The sequence below is a fragment of the Odocoileus virginianus genome, chromosome 10, assembly GCF_023699985.2.
Source record: "Odocoileus virginianus isolate 20LAN1187 ecotype Illinois chromosome 10, Ovbor_1.2, whole genome shotgun sequence".
NCBI lineage: Eukaryota > Metazoa > Chordata > Mammalia > Artiodactyla > Cervidae > Odocoileus > Odocoileus virginianus.
Window position 1 is genome coordinate 34,383,801 of NC_069683.1, and position 22,859 is coordinate 34,406,659.

At 48.9% G+C, this 22,859-nt stretch overlaps 2 protein-coding genes across 7 annotated transcripts in view; one reads left to right on the forward strand and one right to left on the reverse strand.

Moving 5' to 3' along the window:
* AMPD3 (adenosine monophosphate deaminase 3) overlaps window positions 1-19,047 on the forward strand; it is a 50,583-nt gene extending 31,536 nt beyond the window's left edge. For all 5 annotated transcript variants that reach the window (XM_020911114.2, XM_070473380.1, XM_070473381.1 and 2 more), the window contains exons 6-15: window positions 1,166-1,295; window positions 5,033-5,227; window positions 6,547-6,678; window positions 7,208-7,371; window positions 8,284-8,410; window positions 10,975-11,138; window positions 12,091-12,211; window positions 13,302-13,475; window positions 15,172-15,282; window positions 16,310-19,047. In XM_020911114.2, the coding sequence (XP_020766773.2) occupies window positions 1,166-1,295; window positions 5,033-5,227; window positions 6,547-6,678; window positions 7,208-7,371; window positions 8,284-8,410; window positions 10,975-11,138; window positions 12,091-12,211; window positions 13,302-13,475; window positions 15,172-15,282; window positions 16,310-16,486 (1,495 nt within the window). In that variant the 3' untranslated portion in view covers window positions 16,487-19,047. The remainder of the gene's footprint in view (window positions 1-1,165; window positions 1,296-5,032; window positions 5,228-6,546; window positions 6,679-7,207; window positions 7,372-8,283; window positions 8,411-10,974; window positions 11,139-12,090; window positions 12,212-13,301; window positions 13,476-15,171; window positions 15,283-16,309) is intronic.
* An 832-nt stretch (window positions 19,048-19,879) lies between these two features.
* RNF141 (ring finger protein 141) overlaps window positions 19,880-22,859 on the reverse strand; it is a 36,174-nt gene continuing 33,194 nt past the window's right edge. For both annotated transcript variants that reach the window (XM_020911112.2, XM_020911113.2), the window contains exon 6: window positions 19,880-22,644. In XM_020911112.2, the coding sequence (XP_020766771.1) occupies window positions 22,494-22,644 (151 nt within the window). In that variant the 3' untranslated portion in view covers window positions 19,880-22,493. The remainder of the gene's footprint in view (window positions 22,645-22,859) is intronic.

The following is a 22,859-nucleotide window of genomic DNA, read 5'->3' on the forward strand; positions in this document are numbered from 1 at the left end:
CAGAGTGGGTCCTTGGTGATCCGAGGGCAGAGAGAAGAGCTGGGAGGGGAGAGTGGGATCCCTGGGAGCTGGCCTCAGCCAATGTGAACAGAAGGTCTGAGGGGAAGCCTTGGGGACAGGGCTGTTCAGGAGGTGTGTGAGCAGCAGCTGTCCCGGAGACTGTCAGGGCGAGTCCTGCTGGGAGAGGGACTGGGAGAGATGCCCTTGGGAATCCGGTCTGACCCAGACTCTCCCGTGCTCGGCTGTGGGCTTGTCCTGGCACACGTATGGTGGTGCTGGTCCAGGCTTGGTGGCCGCTCTTTACAAGGGTCTCTGTGCCTGGGTGCCAAGGGTGCTGTGTGCATCTGGGGGCAGCAGGGAAGCAGGGTGGCCCGACTTGTGGTTGCATATTCTGTGTAGCTGTGGCACAGGCACATGGCCAGGCACCTGGGCTGGGTGTGGGCTGGCTGTTGGCTGAGAACAGTGGGTGCTCCCACCCCCCAGTGGCCTTTGCAAGCTGGTGGGGACATCAGTTCTTTCATGGACTTCTGTCCTGGTAACAACACCCCTATATCCCTCATCTGCCTACGATGCAGAACATCTACCCCTCGTCCTGAAGCCTCAGGGTTGAGAAATCTTCTGGGTGTCATTTGGTCACAGCCAAGGGAAGGTCATGCCTTAGGATTTGACTGTATTACTGATCTTTTGGACAGAGGTGAAACTCCTTTCAAGGAATGAAAGGTGGCAGAGGATAGATGGGAGGGTGGAAAGATGGAAGGACTGAAAGAGGGAGACTTTGAGTATCCATGAAGCTGAGTTGGACCCTTCACACCCTCAGCCAATTTAACCCTCACTTCTGTCTTGGGCAGTGCCATCTCCATATTTGTTCATGAGAGATAGCAGCTTGAGATTAATTGCCTAAACCTGTAAAGCTCATATAGAAGGAATCTGTATGAGGTCAGCTCTCTACTGCCCCCTATCGACTCTCCACGCATTTCATAGAGCACGTGGCTGTGGTTACATAGTTCAGCCGGGTCTGCTGATAGCTGGCCCCTTCTCATCCCTTCCTGCTCCATCCTGACCTTCCACCCAGGACTAGGTCCCCATAGACACTGGAGGTCTCCAGACTGGAGAACTGATGCGACTTACTCCTCAACTGTGGTTTCTTCTCCTTCCCAACCTGCAGGAAGACGTATTGTCACCGGCGACTGAACTTTCTGGAATCCAAGTTCAGCCTTCATGAGATGTTAAATGAAATGTCTGAGTTCAAAGAGTTGAAGAGTAACCCCCACCGAGACTTCTATAACGTGAGAAAGGTGTGTTAGCGGGCCAGCATTCAGAGCTCCTGTCCCGGGCCTCATTCCAACCCGTTCTGGCCCGAGCCAGTCGGGGGCTGGTCCCCAGTGTGGCCCTTCCTATGAACAAAAGGAAGACTGGCCAGCTGTCTTCCATGTGTCCGGCCATGCCTCAGATGGTACTTGTTATGACTTTGTTGTCTATCTGTCAGAATGTACCATCCTCCTTGAAAAATAGAGCAGGGCCTATTAATTGGTTGTAAGAGTTGAGACATAGAGTATGTCTCAAATTTATCACGGATCGAAAAACAGTTATCAATGTTAAGACCTCTTTGGACTTGGGGGAGTGTGGTCTGCTTCCTTTTGGACTGGGTGTGTTTAAGGAAGCGTATCCGACGTGCTCCTCTCTCTGCCCTCCTGTAGAGTGGATGAGCAGCCTGCATGCACCTGGGCTCAGGGGCTGCAGTCAGGACGAGCCTATAGGTTAAATGGTCGCCGCCTCCTGCTTTTCCATTTTATCCTGTGTAACTAATATATATCAAGCATGGGATCAGTGCCAAGTGAGGGGCATTTGATGCTGAGTAAGGGTCACTTTCTGCCCACAAGCAGTTCCCAGCTAGTTACTATTAGCTGGATAGGGATGTGATAGAGGTGTCTTTTATGAAGAGGTCGGACCTGAGCTGACTTGGAGTGAGTTGAGCTCAGCTCCTGGGCTCTAAGGCTCATGTAAGAGTCTCGGGATTTCCAGGCAGAGGTGAAAGGGCATGTGTGGGACACCCCGGTGTGGCATGTTTACCTTCAAGCACCGTCTGTTTCTTCTCTGTGATCCTCAGGTGCTCAGACAGATGGGTGCCTCAGTCGATAGGCCAGCTCCTCTCTATCCTGCCTACATGAACCCTCCACCCTAGGTGGGTTTCCAAGGGAACTCCTCGCCCAGCTGTGGGCAGCCCTGCCCTCCGCACATGTGCATGCTCAGGGCTGGCCTGCTGCCTGCAGCAGTGTCCTTGCTGACTGCACCAGCTCCGACACTGTTTGCTTCTGAGGCGGGGCCCCTGTGAGTGCTGATGGGCTGGCCAGCTGCTCTCTGGCCACTCTGTGGGCGAGGGTCCTGGGGGCAGGGGTGGGGGCTATGGCTATATACCAGAGCCAAAGCTTGAGCTCTCCGTCCGTCTCGGGGTTCGTGTACCCTCTGAACGGACATGCTATGAGTGCTGTGCTGTGCTGCAGGCTGGCTCCACATCCAGAAACACAGGCCAGGGTCTGCTCCAGGTCAGGCTGTGCCTGCCCCTCCCAGTCTCCTGGGAGCTGACTGCTCTTATCCTGGCAATCTCTGTGAGGGGAGGAGAGCTGATTCTGAAGTCCAGGATGGGCTGGGAGGTGGCCTCCACACTTCCAAGTGGCTGTCAATGTCGTGGTGGCCCTGCTTTGAGTCAGGAGCTGTGTGTGGCTGTGGGTCAGTGTGGGTGGTATTGTGAAATTACCTGCGGCATCACAGCAAATCATGGGTCCTGGCACCGTGAGGCCCAGCCAGCAGGTGTATGTAACTGAGATGATTGTTTTCAGCTCAGAGCTGAGAGCAAGGGGCTGAGTGTGTTTGCTGCTTGGCAGTGGGGTAGGATTAGGCCTTACCCACTTTGGTTTCAGTTTCATATCAGGGAGAGCGAACGGGTTTCATCTTGTGTGCCAAACTTGATCAGTGGGGAGTGGCTACCTGAGGCTATTCCCAAAGCTTAGTGAAGGGTGCTGTAGTTGATTATTGATGTCTGCCGTGGATGTGGCAGACCCCAGTTCGATTCCTGGGTCAGGAAGATCCCCTGGAGAAGGGATAGGCTCCCCACTCCAGTATTCTTGGGCTTCTCTGGCGGCTCAGCTGGTAAAGATGCGGATGCTGGCAGTGCGGTAGACCTGGGTTTGATCCCTGGGTTGGGAAAATTCCCTGGAGAAGGGAAAGGCTACCCACTCCAGTATTTTGGCCTGGAGAATTCCATGGACAGAGGAGCCTGGCAGGCTACATCCCATGGGGTTGCAGAGTCGGACACAACTGAGTGACTTTCACTATGGATATGGAAATAGTGTTGGCTTAGAGGCCAGGTATTGGCCAGCCCATTTAGAAACCTCTGTTTAGACCCAGATCTTAGGTGAAAGCAAGGATTGCTCCTGGATCTTCCAGTGAATTGAAAGTGCTGACCTCCGATTACAGGCTCTTTTACTTGTTCCTAAAATAATCACGGTGGTAATTTTGAAGTTTGGATCAGATGCTTCCTGGATTGTCCAGTTGTTTTCCTGCCTGTCTTGTGACTCACAGGGGTAAGCACAGGCTGAACCCCCTGCCTTGTGTCAGAGGGATGCCGGAGGATAGCAAGAAAGCCCAGAATGTGCTAAGTCATGCTGAGGTGGTTGAGCCCAGCTGTGTCTGGCTGAGCTAAGGCCAGCTGACCTTCGCTTGTGCCTCTCCCTCGAGCCCAGCCTGCCCCTGAGGGGCCTGGGCTTTGGGTGATGTTTTAACTTTTGGTGCTTCCTTTCTCTGATGCCCAGTGGTCTGTCTTTCTGGTAGGAGTGGAGGGATTAAAGGAGGGATGTGGCCGGTGACAGGGGCTGGCTGGTGGAAAGCTCACAGAGGTTCGGTGGATTGGATGTCGGCTTTGGCATGACTCGGGGATGCCTGGCCAGCTGTGGACAGCATTCCTTGGCCTGAGGTCAGCCGCCTCCTCGTCCCAGCCCTGGCAGATTGCCCAGCTGGCCGCAGCAGGGACTACAGAGTGTGGGCTAGTGGGTGGCAGCACCCTGGCCTGTGAGATCACTGCCTCCTTCCCCGGGACCTCCCGCAGGCCCCTCGGCTTTAGGGAAGAGGGTCAGGATGCCCACTGTGACTTCAGGCCATTCCCCAGCTTAGCCAGGGCTCTATTTCTTTAGGGCTGGTGGCTGAGGGGAATGCTCTGAGGGTTCTAAGAGAGGTCAGTGGCAAGTGTGGGATTTTGTGGGGCATTATGTGAGCCCTCGAGGTTCTATGAGGAGGAGGTGGATATCACTGAAACTGTTGGAACCTTCTACACCTGTTCATTGGTCTGTTCATCCATCCATTGATTTCACATCATCCCAGGCTCTAGGGTAGGCGCTGGAGACTTAGATGCATCAGACACGGTCCCTGTCCTTGAGGACTGAGCTTCCAGTCTAGTGATGAAGTAGACAGAAAATTATTAGAGTGGACTGGAGGATATATACAGTGACAGGAGTGTCTGTGCCAGGGTTCCAGGTTGGACAAGGGGAAAACTCATTCGTTGTGTTTGGGGGATCAGGATAGGCTTCTATGTGGAGGAGATTGTAGATTTCCAGGTGGATGAGATTGGTGGGGAGGAAGGCAGACATCCAGGCTGAGGAATAGCATGGCTCCTCAGGTAAGTGGGGTGTCCTGGCTGGAGCAGAGAGCAGGGCAAGGTGAGACTTAAGACTGAAGTAAGCCTTGAATCCCAGGCTAAGGAACTTGGGTGTTATCTTGAAATGTTGGGCAGCACTGATATGTTAACAGGGCCAATGGCCAGATCTGAACTGAACTTAGAAAAGGTCTCCTGATGCTGTCAGGAGGGGGACTGGGCAGCAAGGCTAGAAGCGGGGGAGACCAGTTCTAGAAGAGATGGGGTGGGGCAGTCCAGCACCAGGGGAGCTGCTGAGGCTCTGCACTCAACACCGAGGCCTGGGGGTCCTGGTTCTTGATGCTGAGGGAGGTGGATCAGCTCACGTGCTGGGGCACTGTGTCGCAGGTGGACACGCACATCCATGCAGCTGCCTGCATGAACCAGAAGCACCTGCTGCGCTTCATCAAGCACACGTACCAGACGGAGCCCGACAGGACAGTGGCCGAGAAGCGGGGCCGGAAGATTACCCTGCGGCAGGTGTTTGACAGCCTGCACATGGACCCGTACGACCTCACTGTGGACTCGCTGGACGTCCATGCGGTGAGTGGGCTTGGCCCCAGGGCCTCATGCAGTCCTGGTGGAGGACTCGGCCCAGTGGAAAGCAGCCATGATTGGTCTTGGAGAGGGGCTGGCTGTGTAGGCATCGCTTTCTCTTCCAGCCATGGGAACTGTGAGAGGCAGTTTGTCCTCAGAGGACAAACAAGGACAAGGGCTGGAAGCAGCCTTGGGACAGAGGAGGAGGGTGTGACTTGGAGTCAGAGAGATTCCCCTTCTAACTCCCATTTCCTCTACATAAGAGTTAAGTGCCTTTGAGTAATTCATTTGAGCTTCTATTTCCTTGCTTGTAACATGGTGACTACCATGTGCCTTAATGACATTACAGTGTTATTAAAATACTAAATGGTGGTGCATCTGCTACAGAAAACAGTAGGGCAGTTCCTCAGGAAGTTAAATATAGAATTACCATATATTCCAGCAATCCCAGTCCTAGGTATATACCCCAAAGAATTGTAAGCAGGGATTACAACTGATACTTGCACATCAATGCTTATCACAGCATTGTTCACAGTAGCCAAAGAGTGTCCATCACCACTTGAATGGACAAACAAAATGTGCATACACACACATACTGGAATATTATTCAGTCCTGAAAAGGGATAAAGTACTGATAACCTGCTATTTCCATGGATGAACCCTGAAAACGTTATAAATCAAAGAAGTCAGACACAAAAGGACAAGTACTATATGATTCCACATGTATGAGGCATCTAGAACAGGCAAACTCATGGAGACAGAAAGGAGAATGGTGGTTACCGTGGGCTGGGGGAGGGGGTCATGGGGAGTTACTGTTTCATGAGGACGTAGATTCAGTTTTATAAGATGAAAAGAGTTCTGGGCACAGGTGGTGGTGATAGCTGCTCAGCAATGTGAATGTACACTTAAAAATGGTTAAGATGGCACATTTTGTGTCGTATACATTTCACCACAGTGAAAAAATCTTAAACCAGACCTTGAATGAGGAGGTGTGAAGAAAGGGCCTTATGCAGTCAGTCTAAGCAGTAATAGGACACACGCTATTACTGATGGCTCAGTCTTCTCTGCTCGCTCAGCTAGCCCTGCTCCTAGAAGCACGAGGACCTTGGCCCTGCTCTACAGAAGGTCTCAGGGAATGACCCCAGGGCTGACCGAGTGAGGACGTGTGGTCCCGGCCCTGGGACTTCCCAAGCTTCCACGCATGAACGGATGTAGAAGGCGCCTTTCAGTGTGGCTCTCGGAGGCCGCACTGTGAAGGCTGGAGGAGGCGTGTGTCTGGTGGCTGCAGGATAGCGTGGTGAGCTGGCTGATGTCTCTTTCTCCAGGGCCGGCAGACGTTCCACCGCTTTGACAAGTTCAACTCCAAGTACAACCCTGTGGGGGCCAGCGAGCTGCGAGACCTGTATCTAAAAACAGAAAACTACCTAGGAGGAGAGTACTTCGCTCGGATGGTCAAGGTGAGTGAGCCCTGGGTGTCTCCAAGCCCTCCTGGGATTCCCGACAGCATCTGCGTTCAGGGAGTGGGGGCCTGCAGGGTCTCCTGTCCTCTTCCCCTTCCCGAATCCCTGTCTGTCCAGCTCAGGCGGGGTGCAGGTGCCCACTGGCCAGTGCTGTGGCCCTGGCTGCCGGCTTCCAGGGGGGCAGGAGGTGCTGTGTGTGGACTGTGCTGACTGCAGGCAAGAGGAAGGGGAGGATGTCCATCCCAGTCCAGCCCTCCACATCCAGGCTTGCTGCTCTGCATGTTTGCAGCCCGCACTGGGTACAGGTTCGCTCTGTGTAGAGATGCTTCTGCTGCCGGGCCTGGTCACACATGTGACTGTGCAAGCCCAGGGCTTTCTTCCCCACGAAGGTGCAGTGAGTGATAACAAGAGGTGTAGATCAGGCCTTCTGAGCCGGGGAGCTGGTGGCTGGGGGAGCTGCAGGGTCTGTTGCTGGGGTCAACCCAGGGTCAACCCTTGGGCTGACCTGAGCTCTTCTTGGTGCCAGGAGGTGGCCCGGGAGCTGGAGGAGAGCAAGTACCAGTACTCAGAGCCACGGCTCTCCATCTACGGCCGCAGTCCCGAGGAGTGGCCCAACCTGGCCCGCTGGTTCATCCAGCACAAGGTCTACTCACCCAACATGCGCTGGATCATCCAGGTGCCCCGGATCTAGTAAGTGAGGTGGCTGCTGTCTACCCGTGTCCTCTGGGGTTGCCAGCCTGTCCTGGAGGATCTGCTGAGCTGTTCCAGTGCCAGCCTAGGCCTGGTGCCCCTGGGACTCCCCTACAGAGAGGGGCGGTCTGCACAGATGTCCTTGTGATGCTTCAACACTGTTCTTTGAAGAACATATGATTGCAAAGGCCTGGTGGAACTGTGTGCTCAGTCGCTTAGTCATATCTGACTCTTTGAGACCCATTGACTGTAGCCCACCAGGCTTTTCTGCCCATGGAATTTTCCAGGCAAGAATACTGGAGTGGGTTGCCATGCATTTCTCCAGGGGATCTTCCTGACCCACAGGTCAAACCGGTGTCTCTTGTGTCTCCTGCATTGGCAGGCTGACTCTACCACTGCGCCACCTGGAAAGCCCTGGTGGGAACGACTGCCCATCTTCTTGTCACTGCGATTTGAGGATGGACTATCTTTTGGGGTGAGGCTGGGAGTCTGCATAACCTGATGGGGGCCCACATTGCTGGCCCACTGCCTGGATATGGCTCAGACTACCCCTGTCCTCTCCAGTCTGGGCCAGGTAGGGCCCCTGGAATGGCTGGCCTTGTGGTTTAGGGGAACTGAGCTGAGTGGCAGGGAGTTAGATCAGCCTGAATCCCAGCGCCCCCCTCCCAGTGTGGCCCCTAGCTGAAGAACGCTCACTGATGGGCATGGGTTGGTGCTGAGTGTGCCAACCAATGCTTGGTATGCAGAACCTGGCGAGGAGGGGAAGGATCTGTGTTGGAGCCCCACCTCTGACCCTGCCCTGGGTGCTTAAACGGGGACTTGCACTGCCTGAGGAAGGGACCAGGGCTAGTCTCTGACAGGTCGAGGGGGCTATTGGGACCACCTTCATCAGCAAATCTCCCTTTCCCCCAGTGACATATTTAGGTTAAAGAAGCTGCTGCCAAGCTTTGGGAAGATGCTGGAGAACATCTTCCTGCCCCTTTTCGAGGCCACCATCAACCCTCAAGATCACCGAGAGCTTCACCTCTTCCTCAAATATGTAAGCATGGGTGGTGCTCAGGTGATGTGCCCAGTGGGGGAGGGAGGAGAACAGTCCCAGCAAGTTGAGTCAGTTTACCTTCTAAGATCCTGTCACTGGTATGCCCCAGGCATGAAGTGTCCCACCCTAAGAAGCTGAATTTCTAGAATAACAAGCTTCTTGCAGAGAAGGGAAGTTCCCTTCTCCTCTGGGGTGGCCCTACAGGCATGGGTGGGGTGCTGGGAAGGCAGCCACAGGGCAGAAAGACTGAAGAGTCAGTTACTGACAGGCGGGGCTGAAAGGACCAGGCCCGCCCCAGCTGCAGACATTTCAGACTCCTGCTTTCCCCTAGACACCAGTGATCCTCATACCTTGTTTGGTTAAGCCCCACAAAATATATTTTTCTGCTTAGTTGTGGGAGAGGGGAGAAGGGTGGAGAACAGACTTAACTAGGAAGGGCATCAGGCGGGCAGGAGCTTGTCCTGCCCTCTGGGTACCCAGAACAGAGGTGGCTGCAGACGGTGAGAGGCAAGTTCAGTGCCTGGTGGAGGTTATGGTGTGGATGTTTCTGACAGGGAGGGAGGCAGGGAAGATCCCAGAGGGCTCAGGGTGAAGAGGTGGGGGTGGAGGGGTGGCTGAGTAGCGGGGAGGGTTGGGGGGTGCTGGAAAGTTCGAACAGGTGGAAGGCCAGCATTGAATTTATGTCTTAGACCATCAGCATGCAGGCTGTTGGGTGAGGAAAGCCCTGGAACCAGAAGGTAGTTGGAGGTGGGGGCAGGGGGGCAAGGTGAGTCGAGCTCCAGCAGTAGAGATGTGAAGGGGGCTTGAAGCAGCAGTAACAGCTCACACTGATGACCTCCCTGGCCCAGTGATCCACGCCATGATGCGATCTCATCTCACCTTCATGACTGCCCCATTTTACACCATTTGGTAGGTAGTAGCCAGCGTGATTATGCATTGCTGTGTGTTTGGACACTGTGGATTATCTCACGTAATCCTTCCAGCAGTCCTGTGAAGCTACTAGCTCCAATTTACACACCAGGAAACTGAGAGACCACAGAGCTAAGAGGGGCAGGACTGGAATTCAAACCCAGGGTCCTGACCCAGGTGTCACCGATCCCATAGGATCCTGCCTCCCATTAAGGAAAGTGAGGGGTATACAGGTGGTGGGTGTGGCTGGAGAATAGATGGGGCTTGGGCATGGCCTGCAGGTGAGCAAGGGGAGGAGCTGGAGGGGCCCTGGGTGCCTCGTTTTGCAGGGGAGCAGGTGCTGTGCCTTTAGGAGGTCACTGCCAGCTATGCGGGGAGTGGGGAGGCTGGGGAGGAGGAGTTGGGGTTTGGACAGATTCTCTGCTTGAGGCCCTTGGGATGTCCAGTTCAGGGCCCTGCCTGGGGGGACGCAGAGCTCAGGAGAGGGGCTGACATTGTCCCCATGCTGGGCCCTGAGAGTTCAGGAGCAGCACGGAGCTGTGAGTGCAGACAGGGCAGAACTCGAGGTCACTCTGGGCCCCAGATGTGTCCAGGCCATGCTGAGAGCTGCGGTGGGGACCGTCATTTCCTTTGACATATGACTCTGCCGGGGAAGATTCTGGCAAGACCTTGGTGGTCCTTTGCTTCCCTGGGCCTCTACCACCCAGTTAGGAACAGGCAGACCTGGCTGGGCCTGGGCTGGGAGCCCCCCAGATTGGGCCGGGGGCCCTTCCCAAAGCACTGCTGTGGCTGAGTGATGGGAGCAAAGCGGCCCCGTGTGCCGGCTGGGAGCCGGGTCCTCGCAGGTACGTCCTCCCCCAGGGCCGGACCTTTGGGAGGAGGTGACGGCAAGAGTCTGGTGACTCGGGTGGGCTCCTGGAGTGTAGTGTGGGCCCAATGTCGGTGTGAGTATGGTGCGGGGAGGGGTGTCTTCTGAGCTGCTCTGACCCGGCTCAGAGGGCAGGCTCCAGGTGCCAGGGCTCAGTCTTCCAAGAAGCCCTCTTGGATGGCGCCCACCTTGGCCTGCTTGTGGGGCATCCCAGCTGGCTTCTCGTGGCCACCCCAGGGCATCCTCCACCTGCAGCCCCAAAGAGTGCAGACCCCGAGCCCATCTAGGCTCAGCTAGTGGTCTCACGTGGGCAGGTGCCTTCACCAGCCCTGCTCGGCTCTCAGCCAAGCCCGCCCTCACAGGGCCACTTGAGCATTGAGTTGGCTGATGATGTGTGGTCGGTGCTTCAGGCAGGGCCTGACACACCCTAGGTGTATGGAAACGCCTGTCCCCTCCCTCTCACAGCTGTTGTCACTGCTGCTGATGGCACAGCGGAGGACGGGAGGTGAGTCCAGCTGCCTCACCCTTCACCTGGCCTGGCCTGAGTTTCCCTTCACTGTTGCCACCACACAGGGGCTTGGTGCTCTCTAGGCTGGCTTCCGGAGTACTTCTGGAAACCCTGGAGGGACAGCCTGGGGTGCTGTGCCCACTCCCCATCCCTGGGAGAAATGTGGCTCAGGCAGGCCCCGGGGTGCCCCGCTGAGAGGCCTGGGTGCCAAGGCCTTTATCACTTGGCTCTGGCAGCCCATCTGCCGCAGCTTGATGCAGGATCCCTCCTCCTGCCTAGGTGACGGGGTTTGACAGCGTGGACGACGAGTCTAAGCACAGCGACCACATGTTCTCGGACAAGAGCCCCAGCCCGGACGTCTGGACCAGCGAGCAGAACCCGCCCTATAGCTACTACCTGTACTACATGTACGCCAACATCATGGTGCTGAACAACCTCCGCAGGTGGGTGAGCCAGCCCTGCGCACCCCTCGCACTGGGGTGCTCCCCAACCCACCGCACCGGACCCACGCCCGCAGGGCCACCCACACACGCACGGGCCCGCTCGCTGCAACAGACATCATCACACATACAAGGCGGCCAGCCCCCGTGTCCATGCACACACCACACCTCTGTGTGTGTCCATCCCTGATAGGATACAGACCTGACATGGTCACTCACCTCCACACCAGTGGCGTTCATGTGTGTGTCCATCCATTCAACACATCACAGCACCTGCCAAGTGAAGGCCCTGTCCTGGGCCCAGGACACATAATAGGGAGCAAAACAGACTGGATTCATGCCCTCACAGAGCTTCCATCCCGTGGTCCTGTGAGCCCAGGCTCCCCCAGCGCACGCACCCAGGCGGGGTCCAGGCGGCAGGGCGCTGAGCGGTCCTTCCCACCCGTGCCGGGTCACGAGGCTGAGGCCTCAGCCAGCGCTAGTTCCTGGGTGTGGGGCTTTTGAGTGGGACCACGGCTGAAAGGAGATGGCCAGGGGTGGATCCTGGGCTGAGCTTTCTGAGGCAGGGGCTCTAGTTCAGCTCCGTTGTTGCCCTGCTCAGGGGCTTCTGACATCTGGCTGCACTCTCTGGGGTTGCCCCCTTCTTACAACAGAGTCTGGACTTGATGGTTTCTCAGGGCCTTGCCTGCTCTGAATCTGGGCTACCAGGCCCTGGAGGAGAGGATGGATGGAGGACTGATGCCCATCCCCGGAGATGGCATCTCTTGGTTCTGAGGAGCTCTGGGCCTGGGTCTCAGAATTTGGGGAGAGGTTTCCAGGGTGCTGTGTGCAGCTGTGCTGACCCTGCCATGGGTGACTGTCTTCCCTGGAGGGGGCCCTAAGCGAGCGGTGCAGGCCCTCGGGGCCTGGGGCAGGGGGCCAGGGTCCTTTCTCACTGTGAGTCTCACGCCTGCAGGGAACGGGGCCTGAGCACGTTCCTGTTCCGGCCTCACTGCGGGGAGGCTGGCTCCATCACCCACCTGGTTTCCGCTTTCCTGACTGCCGACAACATTTCCCACGGGCTGCTCCTCAAGAAGGTAACTGGGGCCCTGACAGACGCCTGCCCTGCCGTGACAGTCCCGCCCTGGGGCTCCTCTGGGGAGGATGGGGACTGCCTGGGCTCTGGCCACACCCTGGGAGGCACTGGCCAGTGATGCAGAAGCGCTGGTTCTTTTTCTAGGCTTTGCTATCTGTAGTCTCTTGGTTTTATATTTAATTATGAAATAATATGATCAAATCCATCACAATTTAGGTTTTTGAAAAAATGGAGAAATAGAAAAAAAAATCCTTACTGCTATCACTTAAATAAAAAAAGCATTAGCTTGTTATTGTTTCCAATTCCCATTTTTTTTCCAGGGCATATTTTTAATAAGCTTATTATCATAACAAACAGTTCCTTCTTTCTCCCTTAACTTTGTATCACAAGCATGTTTCTGTGCTGTGACGTGACATCTGTGTTGCTCATCCTAAAGGCTGCGGAAGGACAGCCCTTCTCCAGCTGTTGCACAGAATCCATCTGACTTTTTGCTTGTGTAATTAATGCTACCATGAACTCTATGCATTCATTCTTCTCCATATTTTGACTTACTTCCATAGGAAGGATATTTTGCTCAAACTCCTCTCCTTCCCTGTTCCTAGGGGGAGTCTAGCCATGCCTCATGTTTCTGTGTGGGGTGGGTGCTACATCAGAGAACCACTTTAGCCCAGTCATGTCCGCCCCTTTCCACCTCCAAGGAGTTGCAGTATTTACAGTCACAACCTCAATGTTTGTGGTCAAGCCAAACAAAAGTGGGGCATCTCCAAGGGCTGACTTGTTGGGGTCAGTGCCTGGGAGAGGGGACCTGAGGACGTAGGCTGGGGTCAGCCCAGGGCCGGCGGGTGCCCTTCCTGCCCTGAGCTGTGCTTCCGGTCTGGAGCCAAGATGGAACGCTTCCAGCAACGGCAGGAGAGCAGTCCCGGGGAGGGATGGGCCCCGATGCAGGAGAGAGACGAACACAGAGGCCGGGGCCCAGAGCCCTGGCAGGGAGCTCGGGGGTCTCCCACAGACCCCGCCTGGAGCCCTGGCTTCCGCTGGTGAGTGCCCCCCGCTTCGGCTCTTGTCTCCTGAGTTTGGCGGTTCTTTTGCAGAGTCCGGTGTTGCAGTATCTCTATTACCTGGCCCAGATCCCCATTGCCATGTCTCCTCTGAGCAACAACAGTCTGTTCCTCGAATATTCCAAAAACCCTCTGAGGGAATTCCTGCACAAGGGGCTTCATGTTTCTCTCTCCACTGACGATCCCATGCAGTTTCACTACACGAAGGTGAGGACTCTAGGGGAGGGTGAGGGCTGCCGTCCTCCCACGGTAGGGACCTGAGCATACGGTGCCTTCGGGGTAGGACTGGGGGCCAGTGAAGACAAGAGGAAGCTCCTGGTGAGGAAAAACTGTTGCTCCCAGAAGCCCTTTTTTGGGGTTCTTGAAACCATGAGGATTTCTTTTCTTTGCCTTTCACTTTCCCTTCGATATTCCCTAGCTCTGTAAGATTGGCAGAGTTACTTGTATTAAAGACGTTAGCTGCCATTTTTGTTACCACTATGATTACTAGGAAGCTGTGGACCCCTGGGACAGTGAGGAGGAAGGGAAAGGTGGTATCCTGCATGGGGACCAGTCACCAGCACACCAGCTCATTTGGGTGGTGATGATGAGACCAGCCGCAGATTAGTAAAAACAGAAGTGCCTAGGTCTTCTAGGACAGGCTCCAGGCTTCTGGTCTCACGTGTGCGTGCTCAGCTACTACTGTGTCCGACTCTTTTGCAATCCCATGGACTATGCAGTCTGTTAGGCTCCTCTGTCCATGGCATTTCCCAAGCAAGAATACTGGAGTGGGTTGCCATTTCCTTCTCTGGGGGATCCTCCTGACCCAGGGATCAAACTTGCATCTCCTGCATTGGCACGTGAGTTCTTCTTTACCACTGAGCCACCAGGGAAGCCTCTGAGCTCAAGCCCCCTTTATATAATGAGGAACTGAGGCTCTCAGAGAGCTGAGGTTCACGTGCCTTGTAACTAGCGAAAATTAACTGTGTGAAATTGAAAAATATTAACTCACGTAAAAATAACACTAATAAATCATGAAATGTTAACACAATTAGCAATTTTTATGAGAAATAACCATATTTCCACAAACTCTGATAACAAAATAGAGAATGGCATTGCTTTACATTTTTGCAAATCTCTTTAATGTCTGGTTTGATAGAAGACAGCTGGATTCTCATCTCTGCTTCTGCAGTCAATCTGTTGTGACAAATTGATTTTACCAAAGTGCATGAAGAAATCTTGCCTCACAAAATAAATACATAGTTGGAAAAGGGAGGACCTTTCCAAAAGCCTTGGGGACCCTTAGGAATCCTGAGACCGTGTTTTCAGAACCACTGCTCTAGGATACAGAGGCAGTAATGTGGCAGAGGTGATACAGGGCTTGTGATAAATGTGAAATATTTCACAACTGAGAAAGTGAAAGCACAGCTCAAGCTTAAATCCTCCCAGGCTTACACTATCTCACTACTGATCCTTGACCACTTCTCATTCCTAATTAATGCTCCATCTCTGTTAGTACTTTACTCAGATTAACTTTTATTTGGGACAATCTAAAGAAAAAGTGTTAACTACAAAGCAAGGCTGCAGAGTGGGTATTAAAAGTGTGTATGACAGGGAGATAGGCACAGGAGAGCAGGCTGGCACCCCTAGTCCTGGGCGCAGGGCCTTGAACATGTGCTGGTCAACAGATAAATCTGTAGGTGTTCTTTGATATTTCTGTCTTTGGTTACCTGAACCTTCATACAAAAAAGATCTTGGGAGTTTGTGATTTTAGGGGGAGGGGGATGTTGTTTTATTGTCCATGTGCCAGTTCCTAAGGAAAAATGAAATCTGCAGTGTTGGTCTGATGTTCCTAGCTTGGGAAATACGTGAATCGTTGAAATGGACAGACTCCCATCTAACGTTTCCTCTGGGGGGAATCTAGGAAGCGCTTATGGAAGAATACGCAATTGCGGCTCAAGTGTGGAAGCTGAGCACATGTGACCTGTGTGAGATCGCCAGGAACAGTGTGCTGCAGAGCGGCCTCTCGCACCAGGTACCTCTCGTCCTTTCCACACCGTACGTCAGATGCCTGCTGTGTGCCAGGCGTTTTTTCGGCCCTGCCACTGTGGATGGATGAAACAAGCAGGGTCTCTGCCACATTCTAGGGGAGACCACTGGGGAAAACTCGTGAATTTTCATGGCTGCTCTGAGGACTTTTTCAGATCTCTGCTCACATGTCACCTTCTTGGAGAGGCCTTCCCTGATCACTCATTCTATAGTAGCCACAAACCTGCCCTCGTTATCCATCCCTTAAGTCTGTTTTTTTTTTTTTTTCATAACATTTATTACTACTGACATTGCCATTATATAGTCATATGTTTTTCTGCCCTGCCTTCCAGAATATAAGTTCAGCATTACATCCCTGGGGTCTGAATTAGACTCTGGCACATAATAAGCACTCAGTGCTTCTCAAATAGCTGAACAGTACCTAGATTGAACAGAAAACTCTAGGAATGGGACCCAGACATCACTCTTTTTTTATCAGCTCCCTAGGTGATTCTGATGCCGAGCCAGGGTTGAGAACCGCTGCTCCAGAGGGTGTCTGTGTCCCTGGGCAGCTCCCCTGGGCAGGGTCAGTGGTATAGGGAGAGAGCTGCATTGTGCTGTTCTTGTTGGATGATGCAGATGAGAGTTAAGGCTCAAGATTCATTTTGTGGGGACTTGGTTCCTTGGACTGGTTGTCCCCAGGCACATCTGTGCGCCCTTGTCAGCTCTCGGGAGAGACTTCTAGAATCTTCACGCCTTCACCTTCATTGCCAACGGCTCTTATAGTTCTTGTCTTTCTGATCAAGGAAAGCACAGTTGGAAATGAAGGCACTGAATGTGGTTATCAGGGTGACATCCTTGAGGACAGGAAGGCAGGAGGAATTTTGTAACAGCTCTGTGAGGAAAGATGTCTTGATGGAGGACCTGCTTTGGAGGAATAGCCTGATTTGGTATGGCTAAGTCTGAGCTGCCATGTGGATACAGAAAGTGAATATAAGGTATATTGTTTCATTTGTATTTCTCTTGGTCCATAGGAAAAGCAAAAATTTCTGGGACAAAATTACTATAAAGAAGGACCTGAAGGAAATGATATTCGAAAGACAAATGTTGCTCAGATCCGGATGGCATTCCGATACGAGACCCTGTGCAATGAGCTCAGCTTCCTGTCTGATGCCATGAAATCAGAAGAGATCACAGCCCTGACCAACTAGTCGAGTGTTGGACACATGTTTTAACTTTTTGGTTTAATTTCAAGTTTGCCGTGATTAACAGTGGTCAAGATACCAAACTAGGACTTTCCTCCATGGAGAGGATACTGCTGAAGAACTTTCAAACTAGTGACTTTTGGTTGCACTGTTCACTTTAAGGTCTAACATGCCCATTTCAGTGGTTTCCCTGGTGGCTCAGAGTGAAGTGTCTGCCTGCGATGCGGGAGACCTGGGTTCGATCCCTGGGTTGGGAAGATCCCCTGGAAAAGGAAATGGCAACCCATTCTGGTATTCTTGCCTGGAAAATCCCATGGACGGAGAAGCCTGGTAGGCTAGTCGATGGGGTTGCAGAGTCAGACACGACTGAGTGACTTCACTTCACTTCATGCCAGTTTCTGTTAATATTTTTGAGTAATAGATGGTGACTCCTCCTTGGGGATCTGGGAGCTGGACACTTGTCTGAACTAATTCCTAATTTTCCAAATGTTCCTCTTCAAAGTGCTAATGCTTACATTGTGGGGGCCAGGATCTTACATGGTCCAGTGCCCACTGATGTGAAGTATATGTGATTTTCTGCCATAGTCCTCTCTATAAACCCTGCAGACTTGTTGGTAGTTGTTCATTTCAGCCTCTCATGGGCTGGCTGCCTTAAAATCTGCTTCAAAGCTCCCTTTCAAAAAGGAGCTACTTTGAGAGAATTTAGAAAACTTCCTTCTTTGCATTTTTTTTTAATGAGTTTTTAAAACTATTTAGCCTTCCTCCCTTCATATTTAGGAAACCAATATTCATATCACAGCCATCACTCCTATTCTGTGTCTTGGTTTCCTCATCTGAAAGGTGAAGGTTTAGATCAGATGAGTGGTTTTCAGTGGTGTTCTGTGAGCTCAGCTCCTGGACCACTTCAGGGCAGGGAATGAGAAGGGGGTTGAGGCTCTGAGGTGCTGCTTTTACTCCAAGGAGACTCAGCTTTCATGGGTTTTATACTGGGGCTTCTGTGTATTTACATTTGAACTAAGGACTTTGAAAAGCACAGGGCTAGATGACCTCTGTTCCTTTTGGCTCTAATATTCTGTGATTGTAGCCTGAGTATCATTTTACTTATGAACAGTTAGGGTCACAGAAGTGAAATCTGTTTAAGGTCACACAGCTCTAATAAGTAATAGGATCAGAACTAGGTTTCCCTAATCCTAATCTAGTCTTTTCCCCACTATTCTTTCAGGCCTGACAAATTTAGAATTTTTTTTAATAACTGTAACTTGGTGCATTTTCTGCCCCCCAAGGTGAAATGTCTCCTTTACCTAATATGCAGACCTCTTCAGCATATATGTGGTCCCAGGGGCCAGGTAGAAAGCATTTTTAAAGACCAGTCTGAATTTAAGCTTTACCAATGTACTCTTCATCTGTGTTACTAGTGCCTGGTACATAGTAGGTGCTCAATAAATGTATATTATATAAAACTGAATGAATTTCCTCTTTTGGAAATTTTTTAAGGTTGTATGTATGCTCCTGGAACTCAAGAGGCTGCTCAAGGACCTTCTTGTCTATCTCTATAGGCAAATGTAGACTAGAGTAAGCCCTTGTGAATCATTACAGAGTTAGAAGAACACTATTTTTGTCTGTGAAGATGCTTACCTGGCTTTAGGTTGTCTTGTCACTTGATAATGATTATCCCCTCCACTGGGGATAATCCCCTCCAACTTAGCACACGGAACAATAAATACAGTTTTTTTACGAGGCAAACATATGCTATCTTATAGCTAACTGTGAAACTAAATGAAAACCAAGTATTTATCTTAGGCACTCATTATTTTTGAAAAGCCATTTGTATACATTTGCCTGAACATAACATAAGTATTTTACAGTTTTTCATTGTCATTTTATATGTATCAAGCATTTAATTATTAAATAAAGTCTGTCAGGACTGTGGCTCAACAGTTTTAAACTATTTTAGGCAAATCTTTAAGTTTTAAAGAAAAGATATAGGCATCATGAAAAGCTATCAATGATAATTGCTAATTTATCTTTTCTGAATCAAGATTCAGATATGGATGACATTCATTAGGAAAACTCAAAAATTTGAACTGAAGCTTGCAAAACCCAGGAGAGAAACTTTTGCCCTTTTTTTCTAACTTCTGCTGTAATAGTTCATGAGTAAAGTCTCACATGGTCATTTCCTTTTCCCTGGATATATCTCCAGTCTGTTCAGTCAACACCTGTTGGATTTTACCTGACCTGCACACTTTTCAGATACGTTTTTCTATAGCACAATGTAATAAATCATCAACCTAATTGGCCTTTTTAGGGTGAATCTCTTTTGTGATCACAGTTAGAATCAAAGCCAATTGTACACTAGCCCACGTTTCTAGCAGAATGGTTTTTGAGACATGCTTATTCTAAAGGGCTCAAGTTCACATTAAGTGTTACTTGAAACTGCACTGTTGAAATGATCAATGTTATTGTTCTGTGCCTCATAAAAATCAATCACAGCTCCTGGGGTGGTGTTTACCAAGGCCTGTCCTGCACCTTTACTTTGTCTTACCTTGGATAAAGCAGAGTTAAAAGCACATCCCTATGGCTTTCTCTTGTTTCTGAGTACCATGATAGTGAAATAATATTTTGATCATTTTCTGAGAGATCACAGATGCAACTGAAGGTGATACACTGGTAATATACCTAGGTATTCTCTACCTAAAAACTATGACTTATAAAAAACAGGTATAACTAACTGCAATAAAAGGAACACTTATCAGACATAGTTCCTTGAAAAGAAATATGTACTTCTCCATGATGATGCACATTAATTATGAACTGCTACTCCTTATAAATGGCTTTCCCATTCTCAGCACCAAGATTCTAACCTGCTTCTCCAATTCTACTCTTTTATCTTAGAAATTATCTAAAGGTAAAATATCAAAACCACCACAGGGTGAAGTATTTTATTATTTTTACTATCCAGTAGGGTAACAGAAAGACATGAAAACAAATGAACATATTTTGCTGTTTATATTATATTGTCATTGTAAATGCCCTTTATAAATGTTGGTGATCACCTGATTTCCCTAATCTCCAAGTAGCTTTCTTACTCCTAGATAGAGAAAGTAAGCTGGACTTAATGACAAAAAAAAAAAAAAAAAAAAAAAACAGTTAAAAGTACAAATTCTTTGGACTGCCTTTTAATGAGTCCAACTTCTCAATGATAAAAATCACTGTTCAAGCAGCCTTATTACCTATATTAGGTATAAGTAAATCGAGTCTAATTTGAAGTGTTTTAAAACATAGCACAAAAACATCACAATCTGCCAGAACACAACACAAAACAGTCCTCTAAGGAATATAAACGCTTGTTATATAAAAACGAGAAACTACATGATAAAAAAAAATCTCAATTACCTAAAATTTACTTGCTAAAGATTATTTATTGCACAATACATCAGTTTGCCCCAAGAACAAAACATATAGTATTATCTTCAACTTCTAAATTCAGTACATAGTCAAATCCATTTTCTCAAACTAAAGTTCTACAGTATTATGAGTAAACCCTTTGTTATTAAGACAGGGAAACTTTATACTTACAAATTTCTTAACAGTTCATGAAACAGCTTCATAAATCCTAGAAGGCACACATATTTCCTATCATAGTAAGTGCATTTAAGTACTTAATATTTAAAAAAGACAAGCTGTACAGAATACAAAAAGTACACATTTCATCCATTAAACAAATTTACAACTTTTACAATTAGTTATTACAGTAGAACCTACCTAACATTCACATCTAAAGAATTATCAACCAGTTTAATGGAGTGAGCAAAAAACTGTGCTCATTTGATAAGGCTAGTAAAAATATATTTCACAGTAGATCAGTTAGCATCTTGGAGCTTATATTGGAAAATAAAAAGGTTTGGGCAACATCAAGTCACTGGGCTCACTATGAAAACTAATTCCTTGAAAGGCAAAGGATTCTGGGGGATAAAATCATTGGCTATACCTGGAAAGATCAAAAAATCTGTAAAGAAACTATTCATTTTCAGAAACATTCTTAAATTGGGCAATCTGAATGAGACTCAGCAAATCTAATCCATAAAGACAGCACTCCATGGAACATTAAAGACTTTTATCTTCAAGTTTTCAAAATATGTTCCATGGAGTACTGAGGAACCTACGGAGGAGAATCAGAGGTCTGAATTTTGACTTGTATTGAATTTTTTTTGGAAAAAAAAAGAAAAAAAGTCCCATCATGCAACTGTGTTACTCATCAAATTCCTATATACTGTAATCACCAGTGTAATAACATGTTTTTGTTGGCTGATTTCATAAATATTTAGTTACTGTGGTACAAATTTATATAAGGAAATGTATAATGAGAAAATGATAGAGCAGGGTCGGGGTAGGGGGGTATTGTGTGTGTGTGTGTGTGTGTGTGTGTGTGTGTGCGTGCGCGTGTGTGCGCAGCATGTGTGTGTAGGGATTTTGAGTAAGATTTTTACTTGGAAAAAAAAACAGTTCTGCTACTGAAAGAAAGTGTGAACACCACAGATAAAGTCTGTTTCTAAAGAGCCTGCAAACCAGAGGAAGGTCACACAGCCATCAAGTGCACTGCCAGGTCAACAGGACAGAGACCCCAGTACTCCTCTTGTATAAACAGCTGCCTCCATCATGAAAGTCAACCAATTATTAGTATTGTATTAGCGGGTAAAATCCAAGCTACATTTGGTCAGACATTTTTCCTAAAAATTACTTAATTTGCATTCTGATTAAAGTCCCCAGTATCCAAAAATTCTGCCGTCAATAAGCAGCAACTTAAATTGTATGCTTTGGTACTTCAGAAAATAGTAATATTTGTAACATACCAATAATAAATCAGAAAACTATGTGGAATGTTAAAACACTTTTTAAAGACATCAGGCCCTAGTTAGTTATATGCTGAAATGTTAGTGTGTAGCATAAAATAAAATTTTACTTTATAAACAAAATTTTTAAAAAGTGGCTCAAGTGCTACTGAACATCACATCTATACTCTTTCCTGGCGTTTCAAATGAAATGCAGTGAAACAGAAAGTCAAGTTATCTCCTAATTTTCAGGGGTTTTTGTGTACATATGGTTAAAAGGCTACATACTATTTTCTTAATCTAAGAAATTTGAAGACTCTGGGACCTCAGGAAGATGCCTTCAAATTAAGAAAATAAAAGCACCATACAGACTTATCATAATTTGGACATAAAATTTAGGGTCCCTGATGAAGAAAAACCTCCATCTGAATCTCCAGGATGAATAAGTATTACCAAAAGCTATTTAGAACAGTTTCCCAGCTGTAGGAAAGCATTTCTAGAATAGCCAAGAAGACTCCCCAGCAGAAATCCATTTACAAGGCAAAGTCCTGCCCTAATTCATAGTCTTCACCCATATTACACAGCATGGGGGAAAAAAAAAAACACAAGTTAAAAAACATGTAGTTCCAAAACACATTGTTAAAGTTATGAAATAATTACAGATTACTTCAAGTAAAAACTATTAAAAGAGCAATAGTCAACCACAAGGGGGCACACATACTCCTTAGATCCCAGCAGGAAAGACTAATTTAAGTAGTAACATGCACTCTGATGTATTATACATTTTCAGTTAAGATTTTCTCTCAGATGGCTACAACTTTTTAAAATGCAAGGTTTATTTTAAACCTAACTAAATAGATTCCAGAATACTCTTGCCCTGAAAAGTAAGTGTTTCAGAAGCCCCTGGAAATGTTAACTCAGCAAAGAATTCAAGAGCAATTAGTCCTAATATGTATTAGAACAGATAAATAATAGGAAAATATGGTCTAAAACAGTAGCAAATTTTAATTTATCACAAGTGGAAGACAGGGAAAGTTTGTCAAAATAAAAGGACAAACTGTCAGAATAGCAAAAATAAGAGGGTGGGGGGAATTGCTGTGTCTGTGCTACAACATCCCTGCCCTCTCTCCCCATGACTGAAGTATGTGTAGCCCACACCAGCAATGGAACACTCCACCAGGAGGTCACGGCCTATGGGGCTGGCCTGCCTCATCAGCCATGTTAAGAATATAGTTAGCCATATCATCTTCAGTGGGTGCATCTGACACCACCCAAGATTCATTCGCTCCAGTCATCTGTAGGCGACAAATAGGGCAATTCCTGTGTCGATCACTCCTATTAGAGAAATCAAATAAAGAATAGTTTGTTTTCTTTTTCTGTTTAAAACACTGAATTTGAAATGTAGTACATGTACATTTTTTTTTTTAAAGGAAATAGTGTAAAAGTGTATAGTGAAAACTACATCTCTTCCTCCTACCCTAATCTTTATTATCCCCAGAGGCAACTGCTGTTAACCAGTTTCTTATATATTATTCAGTTTTTTATATATT